Source organism: Medicago sativa, chromosome 8 (genome assembly GCF_051527215.1).
Source record: "Medicago sativa cultivar Bolivia chromosome 8, Bolivia_mono, whole genome shotgun sequence".
Classification (NCBI taxonomy): domain Eukaryota; kingdom Viridiplantae; phylum Streptophyta; class Magnoliopsida; order Fabales; family Fabaceae; genus Medicago; species Medicago sativa.
The window spans coordinates 77479086-77492882 of record NC_140756.1 but is presented as its reverse complement, the minus strand read 5'-3'; the positions used below and the strand labels follow the sequence as shown (position 1 = coordinate 77492882).

Sequence of the window (13797 nt, the reverse complement as noted above, 5' to 3'; positions counted from 1 at the left end):
ACGATCATCAACAAATCAGAGAAGGCCACAAGCGGACTTCTGCATACGGTAGATTCATTACTTTATGTGTTTTGTTATCTCTGTGTTCTCAATCTTTCCTTTCCTTCCTCTTCATGATTCTGAGGAATTGAATTTTCCATTTATGTTCTCAATTTATGTGTTTTGTTATCTCTGTGTTTTGAATCAAGGAAGAACTGTGAAATTTAAGCAAGGAACACTGAAGTGAAGATGAAAGTAAAAAGGAGTCAGACCAATGGATAACAAGGCAACATCATCTGTAATGGCGAAAGAACATGAGATGACCAATACAGGATACGATGGGTTGCATAACATTCTTATTCCCTCAATTGCAAACCAGACATTCCCTTTTTTATTAGTTTCTGAAATGGGTTTCAATGCTATGAAACCCATCGTAGTGCCGTCTGGACGCTAGCGTCTTATTGTTCAATGTGACTTGATTTTTAAATCACTTAATTGAATAATATGTTGCTACGAGTAGACCAAATAATCCAAATGCATGCTAACCAATTGATTCACAAACAATATTATTAGTTAACCCTGATATTTTCGCTAATGTATTATTATAAATGAAATGAAATAGTAATATATATATATATATATATATATATATATATATATATATATATATTTTTTTTTTTTTTTTGTTTTGAAGGAAGTAATATAATTTGTTTTTGTCACAATCGCTTAATTAATGTTGAGCAAAAAAGAAGTAGGTAATGGACATCATACAAACACGTCAGTGACAAAAACAAGTGTATTTAAGAAGGACAAAAGAAATTTACTGCATAAAGACGGACGGTGTTGGTTTGGAATAGCGCGAGACCGTATTTGATTTGATTCATATATATTGATTGATTGATTGATTCGGTTGATACGTTCTCGAATTCGGGTATCATCATCATCATCATCTAAATGGGTAGTCCGGAACCCGGTTTTGAAGATTTTCTTGAAGAGAAGAAGCGCGTTAGAAACCCTTTTGTTCCCATTGGTAAAGCACAATCATCTCTTTATTTTCCTTTTTTTCTTTCTTGTTGTTTTCATTATGTAATTTTTCATATCTTTATCTTGTTCTGTTAATTTTGTTTTTGGAATTATGTAATTAGGTTTTTGGAATTATGTAATTCTGTTAATTCTAGTTGAGTTGCTGCAGTTGAATCATATCATCGAAGCTTGAATTTACTTATTTTAGTAGTTTGATGTGCATGATTTTCATTGTTTTTGTGATGATACTCAATCTGTTTGTATGCCATTGGGATTATTTGCCTCATCGTTACTTTGTCAAGGATGGGGAAGTTTATTATGGTTCTCAACTCCTACTTTGGAGGACGTAATCAATCAAGTTGCTAGACTGCGCAGCGACACCATAGGTTGTAGCATGTCTGAGTGTTCAATGCCAACACGTGTGTCTATGTCGTTACTTCATAGGTTGCTTACCACTGAATGCTGATGGATTTATGAAATGAATTTTGTAACTTAGATGTTGGATTTTTCACTCCTTTTTCTTTCACCATCCATGCGAATTTGGAAATAATATTGTCTGTTTGCATTTAAAAACAAAGAATAAAGGAATATGTATTGAAATTGGGAATTGACACCGTTGGTGTTGAACCTGATGGATATTTATTTAGTTAGCTTCTTAGTTAGGCCTAGTGCAGCTTTGTGATATCCCAATCTATAGAGTAGTTTTATTAGTTGCCTGGGTAGTTAGCTTGTAACTGTTTTCTGTAGCTACTTGGGGTAGATTGGCAGCATATATAAGCCTTGCTGGGTGCTTGAGAGCGAATGCGTTTTTTTTTTTACCGAAGAGTGTTTCATTGATCACACGGAGAGAACAAGTAAGCTAGAGTCTGTGGGATCTCAAAACTGCTGGGAAATTCTTGCACTCTGGGAATTCTTTGATTTTTGAATCAAAAGCTGCAGCAGTGAGGTGGTAGGAGGCATTGCTCCGAACCTCAATAAATCTTGTCTTCTTTCTCTTCCCATTCTGTCCTTTAGTTGTTTACATTACTTGCTGATTGGATATTGTTGCATAACATTCTTTTCTTTTGGTGATTTGATTGTGTGATTGTCTCGGCTTGTCATTTAACTTTGTTGGTTAGTATCCTCTGATTAACTTCACTATGTTAATTTCAGGTGCACTTATTACTGCCGGTGTATTAACGGCTGGGTTAATCAGCTTTAGACAAGGTAATTCTCAATTAGGTCAGAAGTTAATGAGAGCTCGTGTGGTTGTCCAAGGTGCTACAGTGGCGCTCATGGTTGGCACTGCCTATTATTATGGAGACAATCCTTGGCAAAAAAAGTAAACTTTTAGTAGCTAACTAACAGTTAAAGCAAAACTTTGAAATTGCTTGGTTTTTTGTTTGTATGAGTTTTGTTTATGTGAAGTGAAATTTGTTCATTTGAGGACAAAATCCTTGCTCACGTCTTACTTTTGAATAATTTTCTTTCAATACATAATAATTGAATTCTTATGGATGTACTTTGATTTATACTATGGTTGTTTCAATAAAAGAAAAGACTCTCAGTTTACTGTTGGGTGCCGTCAAGGATACTGGTATTTGGCATCAATATTTTGATGTCCAAACATCATTTCTCATTAAGATTTATCGTCTTTATCTCTCACGTTTCTAGAGTTCATGTAGTCTAGTATGAAGGAATCTATACCCGAAATACTTACCAATGGGGATTGGGTATAGAGTAAGGGGGTTGCACTCTTACAACACGACGAATCAATGTTTGAATTTGATATGAGAGATTTATCAACATTTTAGTGTTCGACATGCTTCGAATGTACTTCTCGAACTCAAAAGCCATGAGAAATCGGAAAAAAAAAAGTATTGATTTTTAGATGAACTGGAATGTCAAAACATAAGAAAATTGTACATTATATTGCTGTGAAAATTTACTTATTTTAAAACAAAACCTCAAAAAATTGAATAAAATTGGATTGCTGGTAAAACTGGAGTATTATATGCAACATCATACAAGTAATAAACTTTAAAATAGGCCACTAAATCTAATCTAAAATTACATAATACCAACTTGATTCCAATATAGTCTCACATTATTGTTGTTTCATCCTTAGTACTACATTTCATTAAGTTGATTTCTTTTTAAACGACTCGTTCAAAATCTTAACAGAGACTTTCATTCTTATCTTATATACTCCAACGTAAAAATCATTTTAACAATATTTCCCAGCCATACATTCTTGTACATTTAGTTCCACTATCTCTCTCTTCGAATCTTCGAATTCATAAAGCTAGCAAACTTACTTGAACTTATTCTTAGTGGATCTAATGTTGAAAGAATGTTGTCATTTGCCAACGTTTATGTGTCGAAAGAATGTTGCCATCACCAAAGTTTTAAATAAATCTCCTTTCATATATTAGTATAGTAAGTATTAACATTAACATGTATTAACTTAATTGAAATTTGAAAATAAGTAAAAAAAATAGCAATTTGAGGGAAGGGAACGTAGCAATGGGAAAGAGACATAAACAAACATAGTTGCGTTGCCACGCTAACGTAAGGTTTTGGTAACACGTGGTTTTCCATCTTCTCTTCTCCCTTTTATCTCATTTCATTCATTCTCACGCACATTTTTCTTTCTCCTATATATCTTTTTCCTCATTCTCTCTTCCTTTTCTTCGTTTCTCCCAATCACTCTCTCTTTCATCTCAACGCCATCGCCATTAAGGGTTTCAGGCAAGCCTTCATTTTCCACCCTCACTTGCCGAATATCGATCAACTTTTCCTCTTTTGCTTTTATATATAAATAAATCCTCTCTTGGGTTTTGATTTTCCAGTTTTTGGTTAAATGGGTCGCCATAGATCTCTGAATCGGAACATAAATCACCTTTTTTGTAACATGGGTCAGTCGGTTGGATTCTATGTTGGTTTTTTTAATAATTAATTTGATTTTACCTTTTTATTGCCGCATTGGTTTTGGTAAAGTTGATCAAATCAAACTGAAATGAGAATTTTTGGGTATTCATCTGTTTTACAAAAGATTATTTTTTGACTAAGTTTACAACAGATGGATATTAATATTGTTGTGTCGGATGAAGCTTGCACTTGTGCTACATTGTACTTATGTTAAGAAAATTAACATTTTATAGCTCTTTTTTCCTCCATATTTTACAGCTTAAGACACCCTTTCATTGTATACTGTTTTGTTTAGTGTTGTCGTTTGTTTGTCTTTTGATACTCTGAAGGATACGATACGATGTGTGTTCAACTTTTTGTTCACATCGTTGTTTCTATTATCCTAATTGTTTTTTTCTTACATTGGTTGTATCTTTCCTTACTAGTTTATGTTTTTGTTGAAATTTAGTGTAAATTTGCCAATAAACTTTTCTAAGAGTCTGTTATGTGATGAGCAGAAGTTTATGCATCGAAGTGTCATGTCTTTCTTTGGGGAAAACTTTGTTATGTACTCCCTAATATATTGCATAGTAATTGTTTCATCTGTTAGTTAATATATGCATAGTGATCTGCCACAAGTAGATTGAAATTTGAGCAGGTTATGTTATTGTTTGTTTACTTATATCTAATGTGATTATCTAGTGGGTGATGCCTTCTTTTTCAGAAATGATTGTTCTTTCCTTAAGATGGATTTCTACTTTCTTATTGTTCTTTCTGTTTTATTAGATGAATGAATGTTGGATCAATAAGAAAACAGTAAGAACAATAAATGGACACATTGTTGATTTAAGTTGGTGTCCATAGATGTCTTGTCTGGATCCACATTGTTGATTGAAAATATTTTGTTGGTTTTATTCGAGGCCATGTCCTTCATTTGCATCTCATTTTTAGCTTTTGCATCAGTAAGTCTATCCTTTTGTCTAGTGATTTTTGAACACCTTTGTTTGTCTGTTTATCCTAGGTTTTAACGTCAAATCAATTTCAAAGTTTTTTCATTTAACCTGGATTTCTGATTCTCTATACCATTTACCAGAGCCATGTGAATCTTTGTGGGCTAAAGTTTGTATTTGTTTGATGGGTAGACACACGTGTATTGAGCTATATCTCAACAAGTTCTCATTCTCTTTTAATTTTAATGGAAATTATTTTCAGCTTATTGGGGGATTACTGATATACAGACCTTTCATTTCATTGTGGTAAAAGTGTAACAAATATGTATTTTTGGACAAAAAATAACTTGTTGTAATTTTCCTTTTGGCAGGTTGAAATAAGTGATTTGTTTTAGTCAAAATGTCATCTCCAAGCAAGAGACGAGAAATGGATGTAATGAAATTGTGAGTAAACTGTTGTTGATTTACTTTTTATGTTAGTGGAAACTGTATGTTACCAAATTAGTTGAAATATGTTTCAGTTGGAACTTGGTTTTGACTATTCATGTGGTGAAGAAGTAATATGACACACTGTTATGGTTATACTTATTTCTATCGAGGTATCATTTGATCAATAAACCAAGTTCAAATGTGGAGGAATTTTTTTTATTTTTTATTTTTCTTGACTCACTGGGAAGAATCTATAGCTTTTTTCCCATGTAGATATTTATTTATGGTTTTGAGTCGGTTTTAGAACTAACCTTTTATTTGACATGACCTAGACTACTTGTATTGTATGCAGTAAGACAGACATTATATTTATAAGAATTGGATAGATTTATATAAGGCAAGATGCATTTTAATCGCATGAAGTATAGCCTTTCCCGGCATACTCCCTTAGTGATCTTTTTGTTGTTACTTAACCCCATGTAGAGTAGTTTCAAGTAAAAACATTACTTTGAAGTTAAGTTAAGCAGTTGTTGATCTGTAGGCACATCAAGCCAAACTTCAAGGGGGGTTTTCTGATGCTTTACTTTTTGTAATGTAAGGTCGTATGTTGTGCATGTGCCTTATTTTCCATTTCATATGGGTTAAAGTACACTTTACCCTTTTAATGAATCCCCTCGGCTTATGTCACCCCCTAACTTTGATTTAATTCAAAACATTAGCTTCCAGTTAAATGTATATTTAACTTTAATGTCAGTTGCTGTCGGTGGTACACATCACACCATACAGCTAGTTCCCCTTTGTTGGTGTGGTAACTGTTTAAGGACACTGACCTGCCCGACTCAGGTTCGATGCTGGCAATTGATTTGATGACTGAACACATTACCCCTTACAGTTCAATACACTCTCAATCTTCCTGCATAATGTTATTGTTTTCTACATTAATGTTAAACCCTTCTGAAGTTAACAAAAAAAACATTTTTTACTTGAACCAAAGTGCATACAAATCATAGTTGAGGGAACTATTTGAAATCAACATTTCGATAGCAGACGTCACCCTTCTTCACGAGGATAGGAATCTGCAGATTACCAAGAATAATGGATGAAATAAAGAAGAAAAGAAGTTGAACTTAATCTAAAACTACCCCAGTCTATGTTTACGTCTGTTGGCACATTATGTGAGAATGTCTCTGTGATAACCCTTTGTCCTTTCATGAACACAGCCCCAAACTAGATGTTGCAAAAATCTTTGGTAATCTTTTATTTTTAGTTATGCGTGTATCATGCATGTTCTGATTTATTTTATGACACTTTTTTTTTTTTTTTATGATTTTGTTTTCTAGTGCATTTTTTGTTTATTGATGCTGAGTGTCTGAAATTAAACTGCAATCATGTAATACTTGGTCAAAGCACATTCTCATCACAAAATGAATTTCTTCTCTCAGTTTTCTTTTTTAGTGGTCTGCATTCTATTAGGACTGAAAAACAAAATGACAATGGGTTGAACTTTTGATGGACTTGGCATTGCTCAAATAATCCTTATTATGCGGGACATGGCATTGCTTTGACAATCCTAAGTATGATTCCACCATCAGTCTAGATTATAGAGCTAGAAAGCATGAGTGTGATAGTTCACTTTTATACCTGTTAAATGAATCGAGACTATCAGTTATAATATTTACACATTATATATACCTTATGTTTGTGCTATTCATTCTTAGCAAACGTTTTCGCGGTCACATTTCTCAAATATTCTTTCCTTTTTTACAGGATGATGAGTGATTATACAGTGGAAACGATAAATGACGGACTCACTGAATTCAATGTGGAGTTTCATGGTCCAAAAGAAAGTACTGTCAATATTCTAGAGTTGGCTTAGTCTTTTGTTTAATGAAACTGTGCATACATATGAAAAAGAGAAGTGCTAGCAACACACTCTTTAGCACTTTACCTCCAACACTCCTATGATTTAGTGAAATTCATGTGAGTCATACCACTTCAAAATGGATCCACTAAATTAGTGGGTCTCGCGTAAATTTCACCCGAAGTGTTGGAGAGAGAGTGTTAGAGTGTGCTGTTAACACTATTCTATGAAAAATTACTTAATGAATGCTTCTTAGTTGAAGATTTTTTTCCCCTCCTCAAGGACAAAAAGAGGAGAGGCAATTTGTCTTGAATCTTGATTAGGAGTTCCTTTTATCTCTGTAGCATTAATTTCCATCTAATGTTGACTCGTCGTTTTAGCTTGATACTAATTTCCTCTTCTTTAAAAAGTATTGTGAGTGCAAAGATTAATTACTCATCTTAAATTATCTGGTTGTTCTGATTTGTTATTTTTGTGATTATTGCAGGCCTTTATGAAGGTGGAGTCTGGAAAATTCGTGTTGAACTTCCTGATGCATATCCATACAAATCCCCTTCTATCGGCTTTGTGAACAAAATATACCACCCGAATGTTGATGAGCTGTAAGCACTTCATATGCTTATGAATCTTTTTATTTAATGTAATTTCTGCACTGATCTGGGTTGACACTATATTTAATACTTCTTAGATTTGGGGATAAATTTTAATGTTTTGAGATTTGTACAAGAGTGAAGAATTTTTTTTTTCATGGCAACACCTTACTATTGGTAGGGGTCTGTGCACATGGATTATGGCTGATTCTGCTTTTACATTTCGTCCACTGCAGATCTGGCTCTGTATGCTTGGACGTCATTAACCAATCATGGAGTCCAATGTTCGGTAATTTTGTTATAGGCTTTTCATTGTAATAGTTTCAAGTATCTAACTTGTAGAATTCTATTGATTTATCATAGCATTGTGTATGTATTTTGATAAACAATCATGTGCGAAAAATTCAGCAGGATTTTATGGAATCTCCACCACCTTCTTAATGCCTATAGATATGACCAAGGTTTCTACTTTTTCAGATCTTCTAAATGTCTTTGAAGTTTTTCTTCCACAACTCTTGCTTTATCCAAATGCTTCAGATCCTTTGAATGGCGATGCAGCATCCTTAATGATGAAGGATAAAAAGCTGTATGACCAAAAGGTTAAAGGTGAGCATGTTTTTAGTTATGGTAATTTTTTCTGATAATATTAAGACCAAATTCAGTACAGTTTTTTTTCAATGAGAAAATGATACATAATGGTTTTGTTTTTGAGTCCACGATCCCACTGCATTACTTGCCTCGAATCCATTACAGTAATCCATTCAATCATACCCCTACATTAATCAGTTCTAGTTGTATATAGAATGGATTAATATCTTGGGCAGACAGTCATCTAGATTTTGGTCCTTATTTGATAACAAATATCTTGTTTCTTGTAATAATATAAAGCTGATTATTATTCAAACATGAAAATAGTTTTTGTACTGTGGTATTTGTGGGGACAGAGTATTGTGAGCGGTATGCTAAGAAGGAACACATTACCAACGGCACAGCTGATGACGAGGAGAGTGACGAGGAGGACATCAGTGAAGCAGAAACTCAATCCAGTGATGATGAAATTCCTGGCCGTGCTGATCTTTAAATACCTTAAAGGTCCATGTGTATTACCACACATATTTACTTGTTCAGTTATAATTATAAGATGTAGGATTATTATAATGTACTATTTTTTGTGCCCTTAAAATAACTATTATTCCTGTGTAATTTGTTACAAAGCTATAATGTCATTAGGGCTTTAGACTTTTAATTGTAATTTGTATATTAATAATTAACATTTTTTTTTTCTTTCCGAATTTAAGGAAACAAGATGTGTAATAATAGATACATGCTGAAGATTTTAGTTGATATATGTCTCATATAATTAGCTAAATACTATATGTTTTGCAATTGCTGGAATATATATTTCTTCCTTGTAATTGGAGTCATTATTCATGAATACAAAATGAAAAATGGTTTTGAAAATTGTGATTACTTGCAAATTCTAAACAGAAAACATTTTTCTTTCATTCAAAACTTTGTAATAACTCAGGTGAAAAAAGGGAAATGGAAGATATTTCCTCCCATGTAGAAGCTATTGAAGGGAGGTGAAAGAATTGCTCTAGCCTTCATATTATAATAAATTTTTAGATGAGCACCAACTCCATTAATCAACCATTCAAAATACATAAAAAACGAATAGAACATTACTACTTGTCCCACTGTTATTTCACTATTATTTTAAGTTATTCGGTCTTCATTAGGCAGAATTAATCGTAATTTCAGCCCTTTGAGGCTTTGACCGAGATTTTTATTTTTACTTTTTTATGAATGGTGCTTTGGATTCTACTTCAAAATTATTGATTTCATGCAGAATTTAAAGTGTCAATAGAGCCCATTTTTTCAGAATGGTTGCATTGCAGTTAGTCTCGGGGCTGAGCACCCATTTTAGATTCATTTGCACACTTAATTATTAGTTTGGACAGACAAAATCATAAACTTAATTAGTTGTCATGCGTGCAAGAATAAGGGACCCTTCCATTTGATTTTTGTCGTTGGATAAGTCCAAACAAGAGTGAGATTTAACTATATTGGTTTAAAATTCCGCCGTGGATAAACGCTCTTTGAACCTTGAGTCTTTTTCTAACACCGAATTGGCTTTTATATTTTATTTTTCAGATAAACAGTGTACCAATGTATGAACAAAATTTACCTTGTTTTTAAATTCTTTCTAAGCCATGAATAGTTAGTTATTTTGGTGCAATCATGCTAGGAATGGCTTGATTTCCGGTGCATGTCACAGGGCACTAATATTTGCAATGATTTTAATCGTGATCTATACTCGACAAAAAGAAGCCACTCAAAAAATATACAGACATCTTTAGAGTTTAGGCTTCGCAAGCTGTGTTATAAGTCAACATTTTAATCATTTGGCTTCTTTCTTTTTTTGGCTCTTGTAGCTTTCTTGTTGAACATTCTAGTCAAAATGTAATAGTTACATGAAATTGTCAATGCATTGGATGGGTGGAAATGCTTGAAGGAGTAGTGGCGCAATAAATCTTTGTTCCTCTTCCATTAGTATCATTATATAACTACTATAAAAAAGAAAGAAATGTTCTTACTACAAAAATCTACAGAAACAGCCATATATTTATTTCTGATGCTTCTCTTCAACACACTGACTCTGATACACTGAAGTCTTAGTTTTCATAGGCATAGCCACATTCTTTGTTGTTCCCTATTCCAAAGTCCAAACTCAATGCTAGAAAATACCACATGCAGTGAAGAGTATCTATGTATAGAACTAGAAGCATTGAGTTTCCATTTTCACATGAAAAACTAACCAAAAAGATTAGTTTTCACATTATATCTATCCATCTATAAATAAAACACAGTTCGGTTATCCACATTGTGCTACATGGCAATGGGAGCATCTCCGACTCCTCAATCACCTCTCACTGTGTTTCAAACTCCTCCCAATGATGGCAATATCAGTTATGAGAAAGTAACAGCAACTTCTTCATCAATAAGCAGAATCAGTCCAGTTATTTTGTTGGTTATAATAGTACTAGCAATTATCTTCTTTCTCTATGGACTTATCCAATTAATTATATGGCTTGTGATAAAAAGGCCATCCTCTTCATCTCATTATAATTCCAACAGGTTTCAAGAATCCACCCGAACCCGTGCGCTTCAGAGACAACTGCAAAACCTATTCCATTTACATGATTCAGGTCTAGAACAATCTCTCATAGACACTCTTCCTGTTTTCAAGTACCAAGATTTGTTGGGTTTGAAGGAACCTTTTGATTGTGCTGTGTGTCTGTGTGAGTTTTCTGAGCTGGAGAAGCTGAGGTTGGTTCCTATATGCAGCCATGCTTTTCATATGAATTGTCTTGACACATGGCTTCTCTCAAACTCTACTTGTCCTCTTTGTAGAGCAAATATCTCTAGCTCTAGTTTTCCTTTGGAGAATGTTGATGAGTCTTTGGTTAGTCAAAGAGAAATAATCGTAGAAGAAGAAAAAGTTGGGAAAAGGGTGTTTTCTGTGAGACTTGGAAAGTTCAGAAATAATGGATTGGAGGATGGTAGTAGTCCTAGTTTGGATGAGAGAAGATGTTATTCAATGGGTTCATATCAATATCATGTTCTTGGTGATTCAAATTTGCAAGTGGTTTTGTCACAATCTTGTTATGATTATGATAACTTAGGAAGTGAAGAAAGTGGGAATGTGGAGGGGAAGAAGATAGGGAGCAGAACCAAAGGTGAAAGTTTTTCTGTTTCTAAGATATGGCTTTGGTCTAAGAAGAGCAAATTTACTAGCTCAAATGTTGATTTTCCTTAATTATTTTTTTTTTGTAAGAAACTGAGAAAGGTAAAATATACGATGAAGTAGTTTCATTTTCTACCTAGAATTGCATGTCTATCTTAATTCTCTTGTTTTCAATGACATACCTTAAAGATAAGTACTTAGATTTATGTTTGGTTCTTTTACTTTGTCTTTCAACTCAACATTTGAGTTGCAATGCATCATACGTCTATGATATTAGGAGGATGATATTGTTATAAATCATTGTAAATTTGTTTAATTGTATTTTTAGCCCCTAGACCCTAGTTTCAATTGAGCGATTTCGACTTTGTAGTTTTTCAACGAAAAATGTTACATAGACACCCTTTATTTCTATACACCCTTGTACACCCCATGCATTAGGAAGAGAAAAGAGGAGATGAAAGAGAAAATGTGCTTGTGTGGGGTCCATGTGGCCACGTGTCAGATTTTTGTGTGAGTGTCAAGGGATATATTGCCACCTAAAGTTGTCTATGTATCATAACTCTTTTTCAACCAAGCGATTTTGAACCTCTTAATTTTAATAGAGTGATTTTAACCCCCCTTAGTTTACCCCCTTTTTAATTTCATAGACTCACATACATTTTGACCAAATTTTGACTAAATTATGCAATTATAAATTCATCTAGGGGCCAAAACCACTTAATAGAAATTAGGGGGGTTCAAAATCACACAATTATAAATTAAAAGGATAAAAAGTGTAATTAGACCAAAAATAAAGAAATTAAGAGCATAGTCGGTATCAAAATCCCAAGTTAGTGAAAAAAAAGTAACAGAAGTATAAATATATTCATCTTACATTTTTCAGAGGTAAGAAGTGAACTCTTTAATAGTTAACAACGGAGGCAGCAGAGGTGACGCCACTAGAGGAAAATGTGAAAAAACCCTCTTTAGACTCGGCAGTCGGCCCACCCCACAAACTCTCATTTGGAACCGAATTCTGCTCTTTACCTAAATGGTTTTGCTCACTCCTAAAGTAAAAGTCCAAAATGCCCCTACGCAACTTAACATGTGCTAGTGTATTCTGAGCTTATGTTAAGTCACGCTACGTGACTTAACATGCGCTAGTGTATTCTGAACAGAAATACACTAGCGCAAGTTAAGTTGCGCTGCGCAACTTAACTTGCGCTAGTGTATTCTGAGCTCATGTTAAGTCACGCTACGTGACTTAACATGCGTTGGTGTATTATGAACGTGACTTAAGTCACGCACCACTTAGCACTAGCGCAAGTTAACTCACGCTAGTTGAGTGAGTTAACTTGCGCTAGTTATAATAGAAACGTGACTTAAGTCACGTTGCATGACTTAATTCTGATCTAAATTAACTTCTTAACTTTAATCTAAATTATTTTATTAACATTATTCTGAAATTATTTTGTTTACATTAATCTAAATTATTTTCTTAACTTTATTCTAAATTATTTTATTAACATTATTCCAAAATTATTTTGTTTACATTAATCTAAATTATTGATTCGATATTATTCTTTAAATAAATACAAATATTAATAAAAGTAAATACAACATTAGAAAATAAAAGCAAATATAAAATAAATGAATAAAATTGATGCATATAACAATATCTTATTTTATTAATAATCCATACATTACAACAATTGTCATACAATAATTTTGAACTTATTCACTAAATCTAATTATTTTCTCCTTTTTGGGGTAAAAAGTAATCAATCTTCGTGGGGTAAAATAGTGAGCAGCCTTCTTGGGGAAAATACATCATCAACCATTGGGCTAAATTTAAATCTGGTTTTTTTTTTACCGCAAGAAGTTCTTTTTACCCACGGTAAAAAGTTTATGCGGTTAAAAAAGCAGATTTAAAATTATCCCAAGGGTCGATCACTTCCCCAAGTCGGCTACTCACTATTTTACCCCGACGAATTTTGATCACTTTGTACCCCAAAGAGAATATTGAAAGAAAAAAAACAAAGAAAGAAGAGAATTAGAGGGAGAGAGTGGGAGGAGATAATGTGAGGAATATAGGAAGTATGTGAGGGTATTTATAGGTAGAAACGGGAACCTAGGTTGTATCTAACATAAATGTGGTCAAAAAAAAAAACGTGTGAAAGTGGTAAAAAACGTGTTTCTTTAATGTTGAAAAGCTGACCAAAGTTGGAAAAACGTTTGTTCTTCACCGGCCAACTAGCATGAGTTAACTTGCGCTAGTTGTAACACCCCGTTTTCCCAACATAAAAATTTCATATAAATCAGAGTATTTATTTCATAAACGGAATGTCA

At 33.4% G+C, this 13797-nt stretch overlaps 2 protein-coding genes and 1 pseudogene across 4 annotated transcripts; all 3 read left to right on the top strand.

Moving 5' to 3' along the window:
* Window positions 1–731: 731 nt before the first annotated feature.
* LOC146901767 (RING-H2 finger protein ATL48-like) lies at window positions 732–2553 on the top strand. Its single transcript, XM_085736043.1, has 2 exons — window positions 732–1009; window positions 2155–2553. Exons 1-2 carry the CDS (start codon window positions 934–936, stop codon window positions 2325–2327), a joined length of 249 nt encoding a protein of 82 aa, XP_085592169.1. The 5' UTR covers window positions 732–933; the 3' UTR covers window positions 2328–2553.
* A 1072-nt stretch (window positions 2554–3625) lies between these two features.
* On the top strand, window positions 3626–9065 carry LOC146901766 (ubiquitin-conjugating enzyme E2 4-like). Of its 2 annotated transcripts, none has more exons than XM_085736041.1 (7): window positions 3626–3732; window positions 5213–5285; window positions 7038–7117; window positions 7619–7733; window positions 7958–8010; window positions 8199–8327; window positions 8666–9065. In XM_085736041.1, exons 2-7 carry the CDS (start codon window positions 5242–5244, stop codon window positions 8800–8802), a joined length of 558 nt encoding a protein of 185 aa, XP_085592167.1. In that variant the 5' UTR covers window positions 3626–3732; window positions 5213–5241; the 3' UTR covers window positions 8803–9065. The 2 variants fall into 2 exon arrangements, with proteins under 2 accessions (XP_085592167.1, XP_085592168.1); XM_085736042.1 differs by having other exon boundaries at window positions 3626–3899.
* Window positions 9066–10144: 1079 nt separating this feature from the next.
* On the top strand, window positions 10145–11602 carry LOC146901765 (RING-H2 finger protein ATL46 pseudogene; annotated as a pseudogene). The gene has a single exon (XR_015023004.1). The product of XR_015023004.1 is annotated as an RING-H2 finger protein ATL46 pseudogene (transcript).
* The last annotated feature ends 2195 nt before the right edge of the window (window positions 11603–13797 follow it).

Excerpts from the sequence above, each read along its gene's own strand:
- LOC146901766 (XM_085736041.1), top strand. The coding sequence starts at position 5,242 with ATGTCATCTCCAAGCAAGAGACGAGAAATGGATGTAATGAAATT. Across the intron at positions 7,734-7,957 it reads CACCCGAATGTTGATGAGCT|ATCTGGCTCTGTATGCTTGG; the intron begins GTAAGCACTTCA and ends CGTCCACTGCAG. Across the intron at positions 8,011-8,198 it reads ATCATGGAGTCCAATGTTCG|ATCTTCTAAATGTCTTTGAA; the intron begins GTAATTTTGTTA and ends CTACTTTTTCAG.
- LOC146901767 (XM_085736043.1), top strand. The coding sequence starts at position 934 with ATGGGTAGTCCGGAACCCGGTTTTGAAGATTTTCTTGAAGAGAAGAAG. Across the intron at positions 1,010-2,154 it reads AAACCCTTTTGTTCCCATTG|GTGCACTTATTACTGCCGGT; the intron begins GTAAAGCACAAT and ends TGTTAATTTCAG.